This window comes from Oncorhynchus tshawytscha, linkage group LG24 (assembly GCF_018296145.1).
Source record: "Oncorhynchus tshawytscha isolate Ot180627B linkage group LG24, Otsh_v2.0, whole genome shotgun sequence".
NCBI classification, from domain to species: domain Eukaryota; kingdom Metazoa; phylum Chordata; class Actinopteri; order Salmoniformes; family Salmonidae; genus Oncorhynchus; species Oncorhynchus tshawytscha.
The window spans coordinates 16015837-16040751 of record NC_056452.1 but is presented as its reverse complement, the minus strand read 5'-3'; the positions used below and the strand labels follow the sequence as shown (position 1 = coordinate 16040751).

The window sequence follows — 24915 nt, the reverse complement described above, 5'->3', positions numbered from 1 at the left end:
AAGTACAATGGTATGTGGCTATTTTTCATGGTTCAGGCTAGGCCCCTTAGTTCCAGTAAAAGGAAATCTTAACGCTACAGCATACAATGACATTTTAGACGATTCTGTGCTTCCAACTTTGTGGCAACAGTTTGAGGAAGACACTTTCCTGTTTCATTGTTACCATTCCATACAGAAATGTTTTTTTTGGGAGATTGGTGTGGAAGAACTTGATTGGCCTGCACAGAGCACTGACCTCAACCCCACCGAACACCTTTGGAATGAATTGGAACACCGACTGCGAGCCAGGCCTAATCGCCCAACATCAGTGCCAAACCTCACTCATGCTCTTGTGGCTGAATGGAAGCAAATCCCTGCAGTAATGTTCCAACATCTGTTGGAAACTATTATAGCAGCAGAGGGGCAGCAGAGGGGGGACCAACTCAAGATTAAAGCCCAAGATTTTGGAATGAGATGTTCGACGAGCAGGTGTCCATATACTTTTGGCCATGTAGTGTACCTAGCTAGACTGGTCATAAAAGCTAGTCAACAAGTTAGCCAGCTGTTAAACCTTGGCAGGCGGGATTTAGCTTAGCTAGATGTATCCTTTCATACTGCGCTGGCTTAGTTAGCTACTATTACTATGAGGTTTCCTTGTTGAGACCAGTTAGAGATAAGACAGAGGTAAACTATTTGAGTGTATTGTATTGTACAGTGGCATGTATTCATGGATACCAAGGGAAGCAAGGCTTCACCCAAAAAAATACCAAGAACAAAATAAATGTATTTTGTCTCTCTGTGTTTCAAAATGTTCCTGCAATTTGCAAGGCTGAATGTATCTCACCAGAGAAAACATCAGAGCGAGTGAAACAGCGCCCCTCTGTCTCAATATGTGTAGCCCATCTATCTCATGCTGTCTGGTCAAAATGAGTATGACATTGTTGCCGCCCATAGCATTGAATGCAAGGGAAGCCAGCTATCATTTGGCCTCCCTTGATAAAAAAAATAAAAATAGCCAATCACCATTGAGCTAAACTGATTGAGCTCAACTGTGAATGGACTTGGCACACCAACAACAACAAAAAAATGTCAAGGGAAGCCAGTTTGGATGTGGCTTCACACCAAGCACATCAAAAGCAAAACTACATTTACAGAAAAAAAAAATGAATTGTTGCATCATGTTGTGTCGTTGTCCTCCATTGGCTACCAGCTAGCTAAAATTGTCCCTTTCCTAAATTACCCATGGATGGAGATAGGGACTTGAACTTGTGGTTTTACCTACTTCTCCGTACTGATTATAACAGCGATTTGTATCCAACCATAAATTCAAACATTGTGCGCCTTGCCAGAGAGGGTAGAAGTTCAATATATAGCTAGATGTAGTAGGCTAACACTAATGTTAACTAGCTGGCCTGGCGCATCGTTGCCCATGAAAGGAAGTTAGGCCAGCGAGCAAGCATTTTAGCCTAGGATAACAAAAACTAAGTGTGTACTGTATGACAGTCATAAACCGGTTCGGCGACATGAAAGATAGGATGGCTTTAATTGGCATTTCTCTACAAGTAGGGTGAGTGAACATGTTTTTTCTACTTGCACACACACACACAGAAATCAGTACCATGGACAGCTACATCATATTAGTTTACATTGATTGGCCCAAATTGTTTTTGGTATATTTTAGTTGTCACTGTATTAGAATAAGCATAAGTGATTTGATGATGTTGAAATATTGAGTTGAAATGGTGCTGGAATAGTGGAGGCAGCTCTTGTTTTCTTTGCAACTTTCGGTAACTCTCCATGGTTCAATCGATAGTTGTTTAAGTAGTCCGAAAAATGCTAAATGCTTTTGTGGACTTCACCGGACAGATGTTGTTTTGTGATGAAACAACGGTGTGGTTGAAGTTGTTCTGCCACTGTGTCTTATTGCCTCAACTTTAGGTCTATATCACGGTGGCAAGGCATATGAACTAACAGGTTATAGAGTAAACAACGCAACTATCACAACACATAGGTTGTAATATGGCTTTATTTTTCTGGCTTGGCTTCCCCAGTTATTTTACCCACGCACCGGTACTCGCATTGTGTTGCTAACAAGCTAGATATTGCATGGCTTGCAGTCACTGAGGTATGCTCGCAGTGGACACAGGTCATAAAATACTCGGTCTTCCGGGCTAAGATTTGAATTACGTAAATTGCTCTGCCACACAGGCTAGTGAGTTGGAGGTAGTAGCAGATGCTGAAAAATCATTAAAACACAGCATTGTTATCATTCTCGCCAATGTGTAAATATGTTTAACTAAAGCCATTTACTTAAAGGAAACTCACCCGGCCGGCCATCTTGGTGTTTGTTGTCGTTTTTCAAATGCAATTCAGCATAAAAGTTCCCAACACTGCTGTCAGCACAACCGTGCGTTGAACTCCACTACAGGCTTGAAAATGGAGTGGGCGGGATCGACGTTGCTTATGAAGTGATGTCATCACGTACACGTTGGCGACGAAATCTTTGACTAGATACTCAAGTGACCGCTCTAACAATGAAAAAATTAAAATGGAAGGAAGTCGGGAGGAGGCAAGATCAAGTGGGACCATTCTAGCCAATGAGGGGGCAGATACGTGTTGCATAAAAGGCTCAAATCTGATATAAAGTGCGTTGTTTCAAAGATGCCGGGATGTCACATGTCCTATTTATAGCAGTACATTTGTATTTTTATTTATTTAACCTTTATTTAACTAGGCAAATCAGTTAAGAACAAATTCTTATTTACAATGATGGCCTACCAAAAGGAAAAAGACCTCTTGCGGGGACGGGGGCTGGGATTAAAAAATTTAAATAAATGAATAAATAACATATAAATATAGGACAAAACACACATCACGCCAAGAGAGACAACACAACACTACATAGAGAGAGACCTAAGACAACAATATAGCAATGCAGCAACACATGAGAACACAGCATGGTAGCAACACAAAACATGGTACAATCATTAATGGGCACAGACAACAGCACAAAGGGCAAGAAGGTAGAGACAATACATCACGCAAAGCAGCCACAACTGTCAGTAAGAGTGTCCAGGATTTAGTCTTTGAATGAAGATATTGAGATAAAACTGTCCAGTTTGAGGGTTTGTTACAGCTTGTTCCCATTCGCTAGCTACAGCGAAGTGAAAAGACAAGCGACCGAGGGATGTGTGCGCTTTGGGGACCTTCAACAGAATGTGACTGGCAGAACGGGTGTTGTATATGGAGGATGAGGGCTGCAGAAGATATCTCAGATAGGGGGGAGTGAGGCCTAAGAGGGTTTTATAAATAAGCATCAACCAGTGGGTCTTGCGATGGGTATACAGAGATGACCAGTTTACAGAGGAGTATAGAGTGCAAAATCCGGGGAGGGGCCAGCTGAGTATAAGACTGTATCATCTGCATATAAATGGATGAGAGAGCTTCCTACTGCCTGAGCTTTGTTGTTGATGTAAATTGAGAAGAGCGTGGGGCCTAGGATTGAGCCTTGGGGTACTCCCTTGGTGACAGGCAGTGGCTGAGACAGCCGTTTTCTGACTTTATACACTGCACTATTTGAGAGAGGTAGTTAGCAAACCAGGCCAAAGACCCCTCAGAGACACCAATACTCCTTAGCCCACAAGAATGGAATGGTGTACCCTATCAAAAGCTTTGGCCAAGTCAATAGAAATAGCAGCACAACATTGCTTAGAATCAAGGGCAATGGTGACATCATTGAGGACCTTTTAGGTTGCAGTGACACATCCATAACCTGAGCGGAAACTAGATTTCATACCAAAGAGAATACTATAGACATCAAGAAAGCCAGCCAGTTGATTATTGACACATTTTTCAACACTTTTGATAAACAGGGCAAAATAGAAATAGGCCTATAACAGTTAGGATCAGCTTGATCTCCCCTTTAAATAAAGGACAAACTGTGGCTGCCTTCCAAGCAATGGGAACCTCCCCAGAAAGGAGAGACGGGTTAATAAGGTCTGAGATAGGCTTGCCGATGATAGGGGTCGCAACCGTAAAGAAGAAAGGGTCTAAACCATCTGACCCAGATGTTTTTTTGGAGTAAAGTTTCAGGAGCTCCTCTAGCACCTCAGACTCAGTGACTACCTGCAGGAAGAAACCTTGTAGCGGGGCATTCCTAACAACCTAAGCATTACGGAACTTATATTAGATCAAATAAGCCTCACATATTAAATACACCATTACATTTTTCGGGACCAAATTCAACACTATAATTGAGCTTCATTCAAACAATCCGCTTGGTGAGAAAAAAAGAAGAAACACCACATGCAGATTTTGGTCCCAGTTATCCCTCTCACTTCACCTCTTCCTCTCTGTACAAACCCACTGGGCATCTTTGCCAGTAATCCACAGATACAATAAGTACATTTACACAGTGGTGTAAATTGCTTAAGTAAAACTACTTTCAAGTACTACTTAAGTATTTTTTTTTTGGGGGGGGGGGATATGTACTCGACTTTACTATTTACATTTTTGACAACTTTTAGTTTTACTACATTCCTAAAGAAAATAATGTACTTTTTATTCCATACATTTTCCCTGACACCCAAAAGTACTTGTTACATTTCGAATGCTTAGCAGGACAGGAAATGGTCAAATTCATGCACTTCTCAAGAGAACATCCCTGGTCATCCCTACTGCCTCTGATCTGACTGACTCATTAAAAACAAATGCTTAGCTTGTAAATTATGTCTGAGTGTTGGAGTGTGCCCATGGCTATCCTTAATTTGTTTTTTAAAATAATACACTTATCCCATATGGTTTGGTTAGTATAAGGAATGTGAAGTGATTTATACTTTTATTTTGATACTTAAGTATATTTTAGCAATTACATTTACTTTTGATAGTTAATATCACAGCCATATATCACAAACCCCCAAGTTGTGTGAGGTTCTGTGTTATGCACTATATCCCGTTACCATATCATATGTGATGGAATATTATTTGCTGTTGGCTTGTGTGGGTGTATGTGTTATGCAACATAGGGCGGCAGGGTAGCCTAGTGGTTAGAGCGTTGGACTAGTAACCGGAAGGTTATGGGCATTTCTCGTGATGGAAAAATACAGAACAACATAAAAACGGACACATACAGAACGTAGTGTAGGGAACAAACGGTGTTTTGTTAGATAACAGGAGCCAGGTGTGTGATAGGTGTATCGAGTGCATGGGCGCATAGATATTCTACACAACTACAATGACTGACCGCTGAAGCGCCTAGGGGGCTGGGACCAGCTCGTGTGCCAACAATCAACGATAGGCTGAGTGAGTTTAAACCACGCCCAGTCTCTACTCTGACAGGCCGCCTCGGAAGCAGAAACTACTTCTGTCAGAGTATATTATAATAACTTTGTCAGGAACAAGTCAGTTCTCTGTTTGCCCTGCGAGGTGTGACAGAGAGCCCGTATATACGAAAATTGCATTTACCACTTATTGCTTAGCTAATAAAAAGTACATAGTATGCAATTCGGTGACTCAGTGTCATACTTATCCTGATACCAGATTCGATTGACGCAACCCTTAACAGTTGCCTTATTGCTATTATAAACTGGTTACCAACGTAATTAGAGCAGTAAAAATACATGTTTTGTTTGACCCGTGGTATACGGTCTGATATACCACGGCTGTTAGCCAATCAAGCATTCAGGTCTCGAACCACCCAGTTTATAATACACAAATGACCACCGGCTAAATCTATGACATTAAAATGGCTATTTACTCTGTTTCATCTGAGTGCGCAATCCACAGTCTCATCAGCCTAGGCAGGGAAGTTATAAACTTGCTCTCCGCTATAAAAAGCATCTAAACTTTATCTCACATTTCTTTTAGACTAACATTTAGTTTTCTACAGGGGAGATTTGTATAAACCTTATTGTCTGTCTCCCCGGCATTTGCAACATTGTTTCAATATTCAAATTCTATCTACAACTGTCTCATAGTAATGAAAGTGTAGGGATCGGGACGAGAGAGAAGGCAGCGTTTCTCAGCCAGTCGAAATCATGAATCAGCTGGCATCATTTTTATGGATAGATACAGAGAAAAGTCAATTGAATTGACTCAATTGAAAACAGGTCAAACTAAACGAAGTGCAGCTAGTTTGCAGTCTTTCCAGCTTCAGTTCTAAGTTAATGTGTTAGCTGTGTTGTTGGCTAGCTCCTCTGAACAATAGTGTCCTGACGAGAGAGCACATTTTCTATGCCAGGCGAAATCGTGCCTCATTAGCTCATTGTTATGGTCTCCAAATAAATGTCAGACAAAAACTGCTTAAACATGCAGCTACTTTGCGGTTATTCTGGCTGCACTTTTTGACGTGACTGTAAATTAGCCGTAGTTGGCGAGCTAGCAAGCAAGGGATAAGACCATTGCCAGTCAGTATGACAAGGGAACATTTAGGACGACTGTCGCGTCAATAGCAACAATGATTTGTGTCGGGACTATACCTCGTGGAAGGATGAAATAGTACGAATACATTAATCAAAATAACGTTTTTAATGAAAATATGTCATAATTTGAATATGTTGGTAATATGTTTGAAAAGTCAAATGGAAAAGTGAATACCTTATTGCAAATAGGCTGATCCATTGATCATCACTAATCCATCATCAAAACACTAAAACAGAAGAGAGAACTCAAACATTTTTGAAAAAAAAGAGATTTATTTTGAACTCATCTGAACATCAGATATACTCGGTAATTGTTGGTCAGCAAGAACCGTTTGTACATTTGATATTGATGTGTATAGAAATCCAAAACAAGCAACAATACTTTTTTGGGTTTGGAAAACTGGGTGAAGCGGTTGGATGGCTTTAGGGGCTATATTACATACCTGTCAAATATACATTTAAAATAAAAATACACAAAAGTTGCTTTTGAGGGGCCAAGGTAGATGTGTTATATCTACTCTATTTTTCATAAAAATGTTGGACACTTTCTGTAAACAATAAAATAGGTCCATCATGTTTCTGCTCAATGTTATACCTACATGTACATGACATCTATTCACCTCAAGCTTTTAGTTTAAAATTGCATTTTGTCAAAATCGTTCGTCTCAAAATGAATGGATTTACACATATAGGCTCTATGTAACAGATAAAGAGATGTGGACATCCTTGAAATGGGACTTCCACTAGTGAAAGTGTTTAATGGCTGTGCTTTTTGTCAACATACTGAAACACTGAAATGCTTCACTGACAACAAGAGGGGAAAAAGCTTGATTTCACTTCAGTGCAGTTTATGGCACTTTAATATTGGAGAACTCTGGTGCACAAGAAACAGAAGTCATGAACTCTACGTAATGATGGACCGTCTGAACCAAAACTTGAGCGAAAACAGAATATCATGGTCTTATCCAGTGCATAAACACCATGTCAGAATCCAAAACCTTCCCTTTTCAACTCAATGACCACATTTCATTTCACAAACAGGTTCATAAAATGTTTACATTGTACATCTGTAAAAAAAAAAAAAAAAAAAAAAAACACAAAAAAACAATCCAAAGCTGTCATTGAAATTGTGTTTTAATGCCCTTTGGGACGAGGCCATTTTCCAACACAGGAACATTTGCCCAACAGGAGTAAAGACAATACAGAACGCCATCAGTTCTCCTATACAGTATTCATAACCCTCTAATGCAGTTCACAACATGGTAATCCCAGAGTTGATTGGACAGGGATTCTTCCTACTGCATACACTTCTCTTCCCTTTCATTTGTCTCTTTCCTTCCACCCAGTAAGCAACTAGGAGGCATTCATTATTCACCACCCAGTTGAAGCTGCTAGTCCTAGCAGACATTTACTTCCAAGGCCTTGGTCTATTAGACCTTCATTTCTACCCTGGAATCTAAATCAACTGAAGTCAGTAATCCAACAACGGGCACCCAACATCCTACCCCTATTACCTCAGCACAAGAGCACATCAGAGGGCTAAAATAGCCCAATTGAACTTGACCAAGGTCAGTGATATTTTTTTCCAAGAGGCAGACAAAAACATTAAAAATACAAAATATTTATTTTTGAAAATGACAAATGAAACGAAACAATTGTTTGGTTACTAGCACACCACACTAGGGCTAGGCAATAACAATGGATAATCGTTCACTTCGGTTCAGACAGACGCTCAGAGGCAAATCAATAAATCTCTGCACCCCTAAATTATGTTGCAGCCAAACGTTGAGGCAAAGCAAAGGGCCGAAAAGGGGCCACTGGCATTGTGAAATGGCATCCATTCTGCTCTATTATGTACTTAAGGGGACAAATAGTGTCAGGCAATTTATTTTAGTTACAAAACAAACGCAATCCGAATGAAGTGAGGTTGACAACCATTTGAAATGTCATGTAGGGGAATTGGACTGACTGTTGGCATGGATATGATGAGAACAGCAAGAGCTAGAGGGAGCTCTTTGACCAAATGTAACTGCCGGGATATCCCAATATTTTTTAACCTACCTCCAACTAGCTAAAAACCATGTGCTTTAGAAAGATATGAACAGAGGGGAGGGGGGGAAGAGACCGCCTTGACCAAAAGCCTTGTCCCTGCATGTAAAAGAAGCGGGATTGGTGGCGCTTGCTTGTGGTCGATATTGCACCTTTGTGGGTGGTAACGGAGTCAGCTGGAGGCTTTATAAGCCAAATCTTTATTCTACAGGAGATAAACGTGTATTTAATCTTTCTTAATATTTTGTGGTTGTACAATATTCCCTGATGGCCTGCTGTGGCCGATGAGATTTTAACAGAATCCTAAAAGAAAAAAAGGAGAAGAGATTATGAAATTGTCCATTGATGGGGAACTTTCATGACGGGGAACCGGGAATCCTGTTTTTGTTGCAGTTTGTTGTGGGACTTGTTGTTTTGTCACTCTCCCTTGTCCCTTTCTTAAAATGTTACACACGCTGGTCACACACACATCTGCCACTGTGCTGCTGTGGTCTCGCCATTTGTTCTGAGGACGAAAAAGACAAGATCTACAAGTAAGCACAGTGGTTTAAAAAGTCTTCCTTTGCTGTTTGAAAGGATTGCAGTGAGTTGTGCAATCTGACAGAACATGTGACATGTGTCTCTCTTGAGGAGCCCTACCTATGTTAGCTTCTTCGCTTTGTTGTAAAGCGAGTCCACAACTTTGCTCATGTTCTGAATAGTTTCCAGGGCCGCGCCATAAGTCTTGTCAACAGGTGGCTCGTCAAATATGATCAAGACACCCTCGCCTTGGTCCAGGATCCCTATAATGAGTCATACAGGCATTTTAGACAACATTTACATTTCACTGAACGAAAGAAGAGCAACACAAGTAGATTTATGATACAGTCGTTTATACCAGGCTGGTACCAACCAAACCGGCAATTTACCATGAAACTTCTTGTCCAGGATCATCTGTGACAATTTCCTCTCGACATCCGCCTGAGGGAAATTAAACATATCCACTGATTACCGACAACATTGAGAGCTGTACATGTATCACGGGATAGAAGACTTCCGATGTGTCACTCTTGTACCACAGGACTGAATACTTCAAATATGAAGATATTAAAGAAGAAACCTCCATACCTTTGAAAGTTTGATGAGACCTGATATGTGTTCAATCTGGGGGGGAAAGCAACACCATAAAGGATTACGATTTAAGGGTGGTTAGCCTCACCCCAAAAAAAAGCAATATTAACAGTACCCAGATGAACGTGCTGTACCTGTACTCTGGAGAAGGGTTCGATGACACGGATAAGGTTCCCTTCCAGCAGGTTGTCATACAGCGTGGCCAGGTGGGTTCTGATGATGGGGTCGTCCCTCAACTCTGCTTTGTATTCCGTAAGGGCCTATAAAGATAAAGGGAGGAATAGGAGGAGAGAAAGAGAAGAGGGTTAGAAGGGAGGATACAAATGGGCCTGGCACAATAGAGATCCTCAGAGAAACAAACATAGCAGCAAGAATGAGGGCTAAAGGAAGGTCTTACCTTTTCAAAGTCGGCTAATGATCTGTTCTTGCTGGCTTGTGCAACGCATTTCAGTGCATCCGTCTGCAGAGGGAGGGACGAAGCGACCACGGTCAGCCAGGTACCAACCAATTTAAACGTATTACACAATGCAAGTTGAGAAAGACCGCCCAACTGCCCCCCACAAAAATCGCGGGTTCTTACCTGTCGGCCCGCATGCCGCAGGGCCAGTTTTCCGCTAATCAGGGACTGCACCTCTTCTGGTCTGAAAGAGAACAGCAACAGAGGGTCAACCAAGCCGTACCTGTATGCTTCATATCATTGCAACACAGCAAGGAGGTAGTATCACTCACAGGCTAAGCATGATCTTGCAGAGCAGCATGTATTTGAGACCGGTGATGGCTTTAGGGTGGTCGATGGAGTCGTAGCCCTCGAAGGCCTCAAAGAAGTAGGAGTAGGCAGTCTTCCAGTCCTTCTCCGAAGCCGCATGGACGATCCCTGCAGGTGAGGAAGCATGGTCAGTCGTTCACACTAAGCATGGCACTTTTCCACCTCAACACACAGCATTTCTTCATTTGGGTCAGTAAACTAATATTGGGTGTTACAAATGAAGAAGGCAGTAGCTAGTTTTCCATCCAATTAGCAACCGATTATTCATGTGAATATTCTCAAATCTGCTTAAAAAGGAGCATTTTCCCACCAGAGATGTTTCCATCAAATTAACTTAAAGAGAAAAGGCTGTGGGTGACGTAGTGCACATAAAAATAACTTTTGCTGTTAAATTTCCATGTGCTGAATAAAAAACACAATTTAAATGGGTTTCCATCACATTTTTTATGGTTTTGTTTGAAAAATGTGTTATATTTATTAGGATCCCCATGATCCCCACTAGTAACAGCTAGTCGTACTGCTAGTCTTATTGGGGTCCAAAACATAACAAAGAAGACAGACAAAATACTTCATAATTTAATGTGCCCACTCTGACCTTGGCACGTGCGTTCTAGCCAACAGCTCGCAGATACAGTAGAAAATATCCTACTACATGAGATTATTACGGACAAAAGAGAGATTATATTATTTGTCAAATTGCAAGCAAATAAATAGAAATAAATGTTTTATTGTCAGATACACCAGATAGATACAGTGAAATGTGTTGTACAGGGTCAGCCATAGTAGTACAGCGCCCCTGGAGCAAATTAGGGTTAATTAAGTGCCTCGCTCAAGGGCACAGACCGATTTTTCACCTTGTCGGCTCGGGTATTCGAACCAGCAATCTTTCGGTTTCTAGCCCAATGCTCTAACCGCTAGGCTACCTGCCGCACTAAGCATCGATCATTATGTCACCAGAATTAGACCCTGAATATTTATTGAAAAGGAGCATCAAACTAATCACTGTGCACTTTCACCAACCTGTGAAGTTCATAACTTATTTCATCTGTAGCCTGAATGTTTTCCTTAGTCTTAGTGGGAAGTCCACACAACAACATATCGCGCGACTACAAGGTTAGTTCGATAAGATAGTTATTATAGCATTTCCACCGCCATTTCTCATGTTAATTAATTTTACTGACACAAAAAGATCCCACCTTGTCTAGCGTATTTAGTTTTTTTTCGACATTTGGAAAGTTTGCGGAAAAATGTTCCGTTTCCACCAGGCCCGTCGTGACATTTTTTATCCAATATGTACTTTACCCGTAAAAAGCCTGGATGGAAACCTGATTAATGACTCGCTGAAATGTCTGGTAAATGGATAAACACTGTGCACATAAGCCCTCTTACTGATTGATTTACAGTTCCATAGATTATTTTATCAGTTGAACAAAACGCATACAAGAGCTCTGAGTGGATGCTATTCTGTTGTTTCTGCCAAAACAACAGCTTAAGCTACCATTGGTTTCTAAGCCATTGAGGAACACTGTAGGGAGGCTTTGGATGGAGGCTTGTTCACTGGGACTGACCTGACATCATGTCCAGGGCAGCCTGCAGCTTGGGGGGACAGTAGATTCCATTGGCCGTAGTGCGGGCGGATGTGAGGGCGGCGCGGGCCTTGGGCAGGTTGCTAAGCGCGTGGTACGTCTTGCTCTCCTGCAGCTGCACCTCCACCAGCAGCGCCTTATCGTCCATCTTCTTCAGCTCATGGAGCAGCTGGGTGCCTGAACACCAGAGAAACAATCTACCTTACTTTGGAGATACCACAGCTTCTGTATACAGTATGTGGTCCACAACCCCGGTGTTGAGGAATATCAAAGTTCAATGTCATCATGACTCGAATTGTTTGACTCCTCATCACAAAGCTTCCAGGAGAATTGGATACCGAGTTCTGCTACATAGCTATGGGTAAACATATCCAAACATTGCACAATTCTTAGCCCTCCCTGCTCAGACAGATGCTAAGCTCATTTAGCAGGGATAATATTGTCAGTCCATTCAAATGGAGCTGTCACTCACCAAGCGCCAAGGCCTCCTGGTATCTTTTGGTGTCAAAATAGAGTGAAATCAGGCGGGCCTGGAGAAAGGGGAAGAGAAATGTGACATTGCAACACTCACAGTATAGTGTAAAAATATTAATCATATCACTCTGCGGTGGTAGGGAAATGTATTGAAAATAACCACATGAATTTCAGTCTCCAAACTAAAACGTCACCGTATAGGAACAATAGCTTGTCTTTTAGGTGAAGAAGACACCCAGGCCAGCTTACCTCCAGAGCCTGCCTGAGGAAGGTCCTCTTCTCCACCTTGGCCCACTCAATGCATTCCAGACACAGATCCACCTCCTGGCCTGTGGCTGCCTCCATGTCCAGGAAGAGGTCCAGCAGGGAGCGGACCAGCCGGGCCGCCTTGGCCTTACTGATGGAGATGAGGAACGGCCGCACAAACTTCAGCAGACCCCCCAACTCTGGAAGAATCACCACAGCAGAAAATAGGGCTAAATGAATAGTAAGCATATCTTGTCTACTCAATAAGTCTATCTGTCCAAGGTTCAAGGTCTACTGTCAAACGAGTGACGTTCGCTTCATAAGCAGTTCTTGTGTACTACAGCAGTGGTTCCCAACCAGGGGTACTAGGACCCCAGCGTACTTGGCCTATTTAACCTTTATTTAACTAGGCAAGACAGTTAAGAACAAATTCTTATTTACAGTGACGACCTAGGAACAGTGGGAACAGGAACACTGCCTTGTACAAGGGCAGAACAACAGATTTTTACCTTGTCAGCATCGGGGATTCGATCCACCAACCTTTCGGTTACTGGCCCAACGCTCTAACCACTAGGCTACCTACCTTGAGAAGAATCATAAGAGCATAGGTTTTTTTACTGGTAAAATGCACAAGGTGATTCTTCAGGGGTACCGTCCAGGCAGGGAAAAATGAGTTGGTGGGACAGTAACCGCCGAAAAAGGTTGGGAACCAGTGTACTACAGAACAGTTAGGCAATGGCACATACAGTGAATCATTGTGCAGTTACTGGATGAATCACCACCAAGTTCCTCAAGTTCAACAGCCAGGCAAATAGACCAGATTATGTGTTTGGTGTTTTGAGTCTCACCTGCAGCCTGTCCTGTTTTGGCCAGGAGTGACCCCAGCTCCAGGATGCTCTGTTCTTTAACCCGAACGGATTCTTCATCACTGTCCTGGATATTTCTCCTCACTGTGGGGACAAGGAAAATAATGCACTGATTAACATTGACTATTTAACATAACACTGACAGTCTCCTATTCTAAACTATTGTTTGTGTTCCTTATTGTCTTTTTCCCGAGTTACTGTTTTATCTGGATCAACGAGGCTAACAAGTCAACAGCTAACTGAGGCCCTGTGACTAAGGAAATTTTTTGGACAGCCACATGCTAGTACAAAGCTAGCTACAGAACTGTCAACAAAAGCTAGGTATCTAGCTAGCTAACCGTTAACTAACGATAGCTATGTTAACTTAATGAACAGTGAACTTGATCTCACTGTTAATTTGTTAACGTTAGCAAGCTACCTAGCTAAGTTAGCTGTCATTTTAGTGCATATAGGAAGCTATATTGTAAACACCAAAATGACATAGCTACATCAATGAACTTGAGAATTGAATGGATCTTGGTTAGCTAACTAGCTAGCTGGCTAACTAGCTATAACATATGGTGCTTGACTAACGTTAGCTAAATATTAACGTTGAATTGTATTGCGATACTGTTTCATAAAGACAGCATAAATAGTTAGCTAGTTAACGTCTCTTTCCAGTTCATCATGGCCTAGCTAGCTAGCCATCCAGGGACTACCTAGCTAGCTAGCAACCCCACGATTCTACAGTGAGTCAGCACGACACACAAACCGGCTCTTGTCAGTGTATAAAACTGCCTTTGCGATGACTTAAATCAAGCAGAAATTCAAAAATAAGACGAGACTTTCTCGTCTGAACGCCTACAAACATCACTTACCAATAGAATGTAGAATATCAATAGAGGCGTTACGATCCGTGCTAATAAGAGACTGAGCTCTCTGAAACTCAACCACTGCCGCAGCCGCCATCTTACCTATTCAAAAGCTGCCTGCCTACAACAGTCAAGAATGCGATAGGAAATACGTAAATGAGCTACTCAGATACATCACGAGAGGGAGCCAAATATACTTTCTGGGGATTGTAGTTCAGTATTTTACATTAACCAGTTAATATACATTATAGCACAGTGTTCCTATTTTGTCATGCTGACTCATCTTATCAAATAAACTGTAGCAGAATGTCATGATCATTTTACTTGAGACCCCCATTCATAATTTACTGTAGGCCTACAGGCCTATTTAATCCAAAGTGGTCTGTTCATGAAATAAGTGAACATTGAGCTGGATGATAGACTATAGGAATTTGTTGGATCATGTGTTTATTAAAATGGTAGGATGTTATGGTTATTATAAATTAATACACGCCTATTAGTTCTGTACAATGACAGCTAGACACTTAAAACGGGATGGTGCATCAGAAGAGATTTCATCCTGCACAATTTCAAATAAATGGCCTAAATACATGTTGTTGTTTTTTTTAAATATCAGGTTACGTTGTTATGTATGCCCCTCGTTTTAATAGCTTAGATGCGATCTAACTTGTATGTTATTAGTAAATACAAATAGTTTTCATGTGGACATTTATTTATTGGCTAGGCCTACTTGTATTGTGTGATTGAAACAACCCTAGTCTACATGCTGAAAACCATGAATTGTTTTTCAAGAAATGGATTTCAGTTCATTGAGTGCATTGTGCTTTGAGTTCATTGAATGTTTGTTGTGATGGGGCGGAGTTGCAAATCTGTATGTAGCCTATCTCCGCTGCGCTGTATCAGCAAAATAAATGGACAGCGCACTACACACTAAAAAACTGGTGAATATTAGGCTACAATATATATTGGGTAATTCACCTATTACAAACAGCCTTTGTGACTGCAGCCACACACAGCTGCAAATTACAGCACCACGGACAGAGCACAGAGCGGCGCCCGACCACTGCCTTTCTCATTTTTTACACCAGCCATCCTTTCACTAGCCACAAGCTAGTGAGAGCGCAAAGAAACCCTCGAACCCGTATCTCTTGCGGTGAGGACCAAATGCACATCTTCATATCAGCATCCGTTCCACAGTTGCCTACCTACCGCCTGCGCAGCAGAGAGACTGGCGATTCAAGGTGTGCGGATATTCTGGCTTGATTAACGCCTTTTCTTTTCTTGGATTGTACAGTGTTGTGTTTTTTTAACCGCATTTTTCCAAGATGGTTAATAAGGTTTCACCTTGATGTGCACCATATCAAAGGAATTAGCTGTTACTGTTAAAGAAGCCATCACTGCTGTGCTATTATTTTTTTCATTGACTGGAGGAAAAATATCAAGTAAGTATAATATTTTTATATTATTTTATAATGTGTCTAATATCGTAACCTATTTCGAAGGATAACCTGCTGAATTATTGTAAACATCAACATGTAAGAATATAGGCGACACGTCACTGAGAAACATTGGCTATGCTGCCACATTTGAAGGTATTCCATATTTCTCTGAATAACACTTTGCATAACACGAGGCTACCCATATGCACCATAATAAACATGAGTCATGTCAAAGCGGTTCTTTGGAATTCTGCACCTTTATTAGCAAGCGGACGCTCATTTCAGAACCATGGACAGCAGCCTATGTACACAACCACATAACAGCCTTGGACTCAAAGCTTGCCGCTAAACAAACTGTCTTGATCTTTCAATTAACACGTAAAATAGCAAAACGTATTTTAGATTTTCTAACAACTCGACTAGCCTGCTTGAAAGTTTTTTTTTGTGGCTGTTTCGGTTACGGCTGAATCTAAAAAAATTCTCAACGCACATCATGAGCTGTAGACACATTATTAGTCTAGCCTAAAGATGCAAATGTTGTTATACAACATTATACAAATTCGTTTACATTCGGATTATATTACAAACCTCGTTTTAAAAGTGGATGATTTAGGCTATCAAAGGCGACCTTCACATAAAGGTGTTTACATTTCAGGTTTCCATTTGAAATGGAAGGTGCTAGCCAACTATATGAGCAGGAATGCATCCTTCGTTAGGCTTCAATCGAATGAAATTATGTTCATGTAAATCAGGATGTGAGCTTCGAGCAAAGCATTATTCTTAGAAGAGAAATTTGATATGGGCTGAAAGATGGGCATGCCTTAATCAACAATTGATGAGCCAGATGTGATCTTTTTATAATCGGTATGAATAGTTTAGGGGAAATCTGATTGAAAGTAGCTAACCTGCTCTCGATTTCAATTCAACAGGAGACCACAGTAAACGTTACTGTAAATTGCGCGGCTGTTAGATTTGTTTGAAAGGTATAGAGATGTTTTTACATCGGTTTACTATGCGGATAGTCAGGAAGCAAGCAGTGTTGTTGCCTCAACTAGCTTGTTGTCATTGCTGTCTGATTTGCTGAGCGCTAAGAGACATCATAATATTCCCTGGCATAGGCCCTACATTCACCTATGTATTTTTAAATTCAAATCAATTCAGCTAATTAGACTATTCAATGTGGATGACCGAGCACTTGTCGATATAGAATTTACTGTGTACACATTTATGAAAGAATGTCTGGATGTTTTGGTAATTCCTGTGAATTATTAGAGACAAGCAAGATATCTCAACATAGTCTTCACAGCATCCTTTTATGACATGCTCCTTTATTAGGACAACGCAGACGCTTGATTTCAGGACCTAGGACAGCAGCCGATTTACACAACCATATCAGATTTGAAATCAATGCTTGTCGCCAAACAATTCATCTTTATCTTCAATTAGTAAGAAATATTGAAATATCTTTGGATTTAAAAAAAATGTAAAATCAATATCACAATCACAGCCGAGATATCTGATTTTCAACAACAAAATGATGTACACACAACCTTAATGTCAATGATACAATGAAAGTGGGAACATGTAGCTACTAGCTACTGAAGCCATGCATTTTGTTTTCCACAGGCACTATTGACCCAGCTGAGAAGAAGAGCTAAGTGCCCAGAGAGAATCTGCTCAGATCAACTCCTAATCCATCCAGCACGTACCTTCCTATCAGGACCTACCGTGGCATTAGATGCCTGAGAGGAACCCACGCTTGTAGCCAGGGTCTCCCAGCTCAGAAGCATTGAGGCCCTCAGGATCTCCCCTGCCATTCTCTCTGGTCTGTCATCCACTAACGAAATTGCTACTCGGTCACCATGGGAACCGTTCTGTCTCTCTCTCCCAGCTACAGGAAGGCGTCCCTCTTCGAAGATGGGCCAGCCACGGTGGGCCACTACACAGCTGTTCAGAATAGCAAGAATGCCAAAGACAAGAACCTGAAGCGTCACTCGCTCATCAACGTTCTGCCATGGAAGCGCATCGTGGCAGTGTCAGCCAAGAAAAAGGGCTCCAAGAAGGTGCAGCCCAACACCACCTATCAGAATAATGTGACCCATCTCAACAACGAGAACCTGAAGAAGTCTCAGTCCTGTGCCAACCTGTCCACCTTCACCCAGGACCAGAGCACCCCAGCCCTCGTCAAGAGCTCCAACAACGCTGTCTCGTCGGTCAAGAAGGCCCCCCTGACCAACTCCAATGCGGCCCCCGGCACGCCCAAAAGAGTGATCGTCCAGGCCTCCACCAGCGAGCTGCTGCGCTGCCTGGGTGAGTTCCTGTGCCGGCGCTGCTACAGACTAAAGCACATGTGTCCCACCGACCCGGTCCTGTGGCTGCGGAGCGTGGACCGCTCACTGCTCCTCCAGGGCTGGCAAGACCAGGGGTTCATCACCCCGGCCAACGTGGTGTTTGTCTACATGCTGTGCCGCGATGTGGTATCCTCTGAGGTGGCAAACGAACATGAGCTGCAGGCCGTGCTGCTCACCTGCCTCTACCTGTCCTACTCCTACATGGGCAACGAGATCTCCTACCCACTGAAACCCTTCCTGGTGGAGAGCTCCAGGGACATCTTCTGGGACCGCTGCCTGTCCATCATCAACCTGATGAGCACTAAGATGCTTCAGATCAACTCGGACCCGCACTATTTCACCCAGGTGTTTGCCGACCTGAAGAACGAAAGCCAGAAGGAGGAGGAGAGGAGCCGCTTGCTCATTGGTCTGGACCGGTGAGGGCCCTGGGGAAAGGGGCCGGGGAGGGGGCAGGGGCCTACTCCAGTCTGGCATTTCAAAATGGGGGAGGGGGATTGGTTGAGGGAGTAGGAAGAGGGGAGTGGGGAAGTTTTGATGGGAAGAGATTCATTTTGAGGGTTGATATAAGGGTTAATTTGGCATAGATATACCCCAAAAGTTTTTGATTATAAGCATGTTTAACAGCTAACATTACAACAGTTCACTGGAAGAGGGACATGAGAACACAGTTTGATTAAAAACAAATGACATTGTATGGTAAAAATATTATTTATCTCAATTTATCTTAAAACCAACTAATGTTTTTCGAAAGGAAAGAGGATTGTATTTTCACTGCATCTAAGAATGAAAGCTTTTGACACCTAAAAAAATGCCAGACTTGGGTACATCCTCTGTTTACGAACATGTATATAAAAACATTGAAAAATACAAAACCAACAATAATACACAATAAATAAAAAACAGTAGAAAAGGAACACAAATGTGCAGCTATGAATGTGTAGAGGACTGAGACCAGCCACCTGCTGACTGTCTGAGATGCACTGCCTATTGTGTGACTGGGCTACTACTCACATCATGGATGAACAGACAAGCTGCAACCCTGGTTCTTTAGACTCTGAAGTGAACACCCAGCTCTGCTGCAGCGTAAACATGATTTGACCTGAAAGGAAAAGTGGGGCCACCGATGCAGATTCATGTTGTGCGTTTATTGTTTGTGACTTGGCGAGAGGGGTTTGGTGGAGAAAGATTGGTTCAGAAGGATTTGAAAAAAAGCCTGCATTGCATTGTGGGATTTTTTTTGTGACCACAACACAACAGGATATGAGGAATTACAGTACAACCTAAGGACACAACACTTGATGGTCGGTCACAGTAGATGTTAAGAAAGGCCTACTTTATTTTCATCTCAGAAAAAAATTAATGGATGTTCAAAGGCTCAAGCCCAGGGAGGCTTATCTATTGCTCTTTTTCTTTTTTTAACTTCGAAATAATAGCCTAATGCACGTGTGCCATGCAATTTTGGAGGGCAGGAATGACTTAACTGCATCTGCATTAGAGAATGCTGTGAACAAAGTGATAACTAGTTTATTTAGCTATGCTTGCTTAAATAGGCTATTTGTTTACCAAGGACTTCTTTTGTACTTTTGTCTGATGGTTGTGTCTAAAATCACTTGGGAATGAAGGTCCATATTGTGCTATAAGAAATTCAGCATTAACAAATGTTTAACTAGTGCCATATCTTTGATGAAAATCCTGTAGGTCTGAAAACACAGCGAAAGATGTCCAAATGTTGAGTGAACCTCATTTATTGTAATTTTATGTTCTCTTGGCACATCCCTTGTAATCAAAAGATCATGAATGAATGATCAATTGGTCTATTTCAAATAACAGGATATGGTGGGAATGAAGATTGATGGTTGTTGCAAATGAATGTTCCATGGAATAAGCTATAGATTAACAACCAATACAAATCTGACCATCGACAAAGTAACCAACACATCAGAGAGACCTTGAGTAAAGACAAAACCCCTTAGAACCTTTAGCATCCCTAGAACCCTTAGAACCCTAGGCACAGAGCAATCCCAAACCCAACACACCACCCAGCTCCACATATCAACAAGACAACATAACCATCAGCCAATGGCAGGGCATTTCACTCAAAACCACTCAGTGGCACAGCATAAACATTTACAGACAGCCTCCCCTGGCGTAATCTCTCCATGCCAATATTAATCAAATCTAAGACAACAATGTATTCAGCTGGGGAGGAGATGAGGCCATGGTCAGGTTAGATTCTAGTTGACCTCCATGGAGATAATCAGGTTTTCAAATCAGCTGAAGCCACTAGGATAAATGGAAGAGCATAGAGGGAAATAAGAACACCATGGCAACCTGGACTACATCTACATGAGAGCTTACGGAGCAGTCAAGATACATGGCAATTATTTGCATTGAAGAATTGTAGAGGCTAGAAAAGATTATAGAACTGATAGCATCTCCATCTCCAATAACTGAGATAAAGGGAGGTGGTAGGTATTTCTGTCAACCACTGTTATATGTTGTAAGAGATATGTCGAATTGAATCCACAGATTAACAGGAATATGTTTTCTATAGTATACAGTACAGAGACTTAACTGGACCTTGGGGGAAAAAAACAACAAATGAAAATAATGCACATAAAAACAAGCGAATAAAAAGTAGTATTTGCCATCTTTTTATCACCTCAACAGTGAGAAATTCCGCATGCTTTCTTTCATTAGTTGATTCTCAAATTTCTTTCTAGAAATGCAAAATGGTTATAGTCATATGCAGCGAATAAATACCATTTTCATTTGTATGTCTTTTCCATGCCCACAAAAGGCTATTCTCTTCTGTCATGTGATGAAGGTTGTTCTTGGGGACTGTTGGTTGACATATGATAGATCTCTCTCCTCTGCTGTATCAGTGGGAGTCAAAGAGAAAAATGTATGGTGCAAATGGACATGGTTGTGGAGCGGTACCGTGGCATTGTGCCTTGCAATGGGAAATGGGTTGTTGTGTGTAGCGCAGTAGGAGGGACACACACTTTGGATGGGCTACTGCTTTGGGGAAAAAGCAGGGGAATCTTGACCCTCTGGCTGTTCACTCGCCCCAACTCACTAAAATGTGCCATTTTTTGCCACTTGCAGCACTGACTAGTTGTTTGAAAGACTTGGAAAAACCTTACAAAAAAAAAGAGAAAAAAAGTGATATGTTTGAACATTTCAGTCAACTTCGATTTCAGTATCTTGTTGCGTACTTTGTAGAACAAAAAAAGGGTGTTAAAGAACATGAAAAGGGGGCATTTCAATGATGCATGTGAGCGCAAGTGTGTGAGAGTTTATCTGTACAGAAGAATGTGTGAATTTTGTTTTCTTATGACAAAGAGGAAGTGGAAAAGAGGATACTCTACACTGATAGACTACTGGGACAGGATGTGATCACTGATAGACTACTGGGACTGGGATGTTATCACTGATAGACTACTGGGACTGGGATGTGATCACTGATAGACTACTGGGACTGGGATGTGATCACTGATAGACTACTGGGACTGGGATGTGATCACTGATAGACTACTGGGACTGGGATGGGATCACTGATAGACTACTGGGACTGGGATGTGATCACTGATAGACTACTGGGACTGGGATGTGATCACTGATAGACTACTGGGACTGGGATGGGATCACTGATAGACTACTGGGACTGGGATGTGATCACTGATAGACTACTGGGACTGGGATATGATCACTGATAGACTACTGGGACTGGGATGTGATCACTGATAGACTACTGGGACTGGGATGGTATCACTGATAGACTACTGGGACTGGGATGGTATCACTAATAGACTACTGGGACTGGGATGTGATCACTGATAGACTACTGGGACTGGGATGGGATCACTGATAGACTACTGGGGCTGGGATGTGATTGTTGGGGGGTGGGCGGGGGGGTTAATTAGAGCTGTTCAAATATGTTATTTTGAAAAAGACAAAAAAGACATTGCTCCAATTGAACCTTTCTCAGTTTGTTTCTGCTTACTTTAATTTATTTTTGTACTGTGATGGAAAATAAAATGCACTGATTGTTCATGACGCACAAATGAGTGGTGTCTTCATCTGCAGCTGAACCCTTCAGTGATATAATCACATACTTGACACTTTGTTTACTAGACCCCACAATATACAAGTCTATAGTCCATATACTGTATAGTTAAAGAGTAGCAGGGGTTATGAACTGACTAATCTGTGGAATGAAATCCATGAAATAATCATTTGAAGATTAAACATGGCATAGATCTCATATCCAGAAGAGATTCCAGCTAGTTACAAAAGATTGAGACATAAAGAATAGAATCTGGTTGAATCATTGCATTATCTATGACCATTCAATCTGTCTCAATTTCATTTAAATTGGCCATGGGGTAAATCAAAGGCAATATAATCAAAGAGTATGAAATATAGCACAACTGCCGACTCTTAGTTTGACCTAATTTATACCAACATGTCATGTGCAACCAGAGGGAAAAATAACTCGAGACCACCTTTAGTCCACACACAGAGAAGTGTACAAAGCTCTCCCTCGTCCTCCATTTGGCAAATCTGACCATAATTATGTCCTCCTGATTCTTACTTACAAGCAAAAACTAAAGCAGGAAGTGCCAGTGACTCGCTCAATATGGAAGTGATCAGATGCACAGATGCTAAGCTACAGGACTGTTTTGCTAGCACAGACCGGAATATTTTCCGAAATTCATCTGATGGCATTGAAGAGTATACCACATCAGTCACTGGCTTCATCAATGACATCTTCACAACAGTGACCATACGTACTGTACATATCCCAACCAGAAGCCATGGATTACAGGCAACATTCGCACTGAGCTAAAAGCTAGAGCTGACGCTTTCAAGGAGAGGGACATTAATCCGGACACGTATAAGAAATCCCGCCATACCCTCCAACAAGCCATCAAACAGGCAAATTTCAATACAGGACTAAGATTGAGTCCTACCTCACCGCCGCTAACGCTCGTCGGATATGGCAAGGCTTGCAAACTATTACGGATTTCAAAGAGAAGCCCAGCCGAAAGCTGCCCAATGACATAAGCCTACCAGACAAGCTGAAATATTTCTATGCGCGCTTCGAGGCAAGCAACACTGAAGCATGCATGAGAGCACCAGCTGTTCCAGACAACTGTGTGATCACGCTCTCCGTAGCCGATGTGAGTAAGACCTTTAAACAGGTCGACATTCACAAAGCCACAGTGCCAGATGGATTACCAGGACGTGTATTCAGAGCATTCAACCTCTCCCTGACTGAGTCTGTTATACCTACATGTTTCAAGCAGACCACCATAGTCTCATAGTCCCTGTACCCAAGAACGCCAAGGTAACCTGCCTAAATGGCTACTGACCCGTAGCACTCACGTCTGTAGCCATGAAGTGCTTTGAAAGGCTGATCATCAACACAATCACCCCAAAAACCCTAGACTCATTCCAATTCGCAAACCGCCCCAACAAATCAACAGATGACGCAATCTCTGTTGCCCTCCACACTGCCCTTTCCCACCTGGACAAAAGGAAGATCTACGTGAGAATGCTGTTCATTGACTAAAGTTCAGCATTCAACACCATTGTGCCCTCAAAGCTCATCACTAAACTAAGGACCCTGGGACTAAACACCTCACTCTGCAACTGGATTCTGGACTCCCTGACGGGCCAGCCCCAGGTGGTAAGGGTAGGCAGCAACACATCTGCCACGCTCTTCCTTAACACAGGGGATCCTTAGGGGTGCGTGCTTAGTCCCCTCCTGTACTCCCTGTTCACCCACGACTGCGTGGCCAAGCAAGACTCCAACACCATTATTAAGTTTGCCGACGACACAACGTTGGTAGACCTGATCACCGACAACAATGAAACAGCCTATAGGGAGGAGATCAGAGACCTGGCAGTGTGGTGCCAGGACAACAACCTCTATCTCAACATGAGGAAGACAAAGGAGCTGAATGGCTCCATTCAGATCGACAGGGCTGTAGTGGAGCGGGTCAAGAGCTTCAAGTTCCTTGGTGTCCACATCACCAACAAACTATTATGGTCCAAACATACCAAGACAGTCGTGAAGAGGGCACGGCAACACCTATTCCCTCTCAGGAGACATGGGTCCCCAGATCCTCAAAAAGTAGTACAGCTTCACCATCGAGAGCATCTGGCTGCATCACCGCCTGGTATGGCAACTGCTCGGCATCTGACCACAAGGCGCTACAGAGGGTAGTACGTATGGCCCAGTACATCACTGAGGCCAAGCTTCCTGCCATCCAGGACATCTATACCAGGCAGTGTCAGAGGAAGGCCCTAAACATTTTCAACGACTCCAGCCACCCAATTTCTAGACTGTTCTTTCTGCTATCACACAGCAAGCTGTACCAGAGCACCAAGTCTAGGTCCAAAAGGCTCCTTAACAGCGTCTATCTTCCAAGCCATGAGACTGCCGAACAGTTAATCAAATGACTATTTGAATTTACCCTTTTTTTTAACGCTGCTGCTTATTATCTATGCATTACCCCTAATGTACAGATGACCTCGGCTAACCCGTACCTCCACACATTGACTCGGTACCCGTAACCCTTGTATATAGCCTCATTATTGTTATTTTACCGTGTTATTTTTTTGAACTTCAGTTTATTTAGCAAATATTTTCTTACTCTGCATTGTTGGTTAAGGGCTTGTAAGTAAGCATTCCACAGTAAGGTCTGTTGTATTTGGCGCATGTGACAAATTTGATTTGATTTAGTGATCGTCCATCGGAAGGCTGATGA

General features: G+C 42.2%; 3 protein-coding genes across 3 annotated transcripts in view; 1 reads left to right on the top strand and 2 right to left on the bottom strand.

Annotated features, from left to right (window-relative positions):
* LOC112223562 (vesicle-fusing ATPase) overlaps window positions 1-2442 on the bottom strand; it is a 47089-nt gene extending 44647 nt beyond the window's left edge. The window contains exon 1 of the mRNA XM_024386637.2: window positions 2305-2442. Within this exon, the coding sequence (XP_024242405.1) occupies window positions 2305-2316 (12 nt within the window). The 5' untranslated portion in view covers window positions 2317-2442. The remainder of the gene's footprint in view (window positions 1-2304) is intronic.
* Window positions 2443-7467: 5025 nt separating this feature from the next.
* On the bottom strand, window positions 7468-14490 carry LOC112223563 (26S proteasome non-ATPase regulatory subunit 11B). Its single transcript, XM_024386638.2, has 13 exons — window positions 14353-14490; window positions 13478-13579; window positions 12633-12829; window positions 12382-12439; window positions 11892-12086; window positions 10287-10431; window positions 10138-10198; window positions 9955-10017; window positions 9692-9817; window positions 9555-9590; window positions 9356-9407; window positions 9087-9229; window positions 7468-8952 (listed from the first exon to the last, which is right to left on the bottom strand). Exons 1-12 carry the CDS (start codon window positions 14441-14443, stop codon window positions 9087-9089), a joined length of 1269 nt encoding a protein of 422 aa, XP_024242406.1. The 5' UTR covers window positions 14444-14490; the 3' UTR covers window positions 7468-8952.
* A 742-nt stretch (window positions 14491-15232) lies between these two features.
* Window positions 15233-22221, top strand: LOC112223564 (cyclin-dependent kinase 5 activator 1). Its single transcript, XM_024386639.2, has 2 exons — window positions 15233-15788; window positions 17412-22221. The coding sequence occupies exon 2, from the start codon at window positions 17648-17650 to the stop codon at window positions 18554-18556; it is 909 nt and encodes a 302-aa protein (XP_024242407.1). The 5' UTR covers window positions 15233-15788; window positions 17412-17647; the 3' UTR covers window positions 18557-22221.
* The last annotated feature ends 2694 nt before the right edge of the window (window positions 22222-24915 follow it).

Excerpts from the sequence above, each read along its gene's own strand:
- LOC112223563 (XM_024386638.2), bottom strand. The coding sequence starts at position 14,443 with ATGGCGGCTGCGGCAGTGGTTGAGTTTCAGAGAGCTCAGTCTCTTATT. Across the intron at positions 12,830-13,477 it reads CAAAACAGGACAGGCTGCAG|AGTTGGGGGGTCTGCTGAAG; the intron begins GTGAGACTCAAA and ends TGATTCTTCCAG. Across the intron at positions 12,087-12,381 it reads CCAGGAGGCCTTGGCGCTTG|GCACCCAGCTGCTCCATGAG; the intron begins GTGAGTGACAGC and ends TCTGGTGTTCAG.
- LOC112223564 (XM_024386639.2), top strand. The coding sequence starts at position 17,648 with ATGGGAACCGTTCTGTCTCTCTCTCCCAGCTACAGGAAGGCGTCCCTC.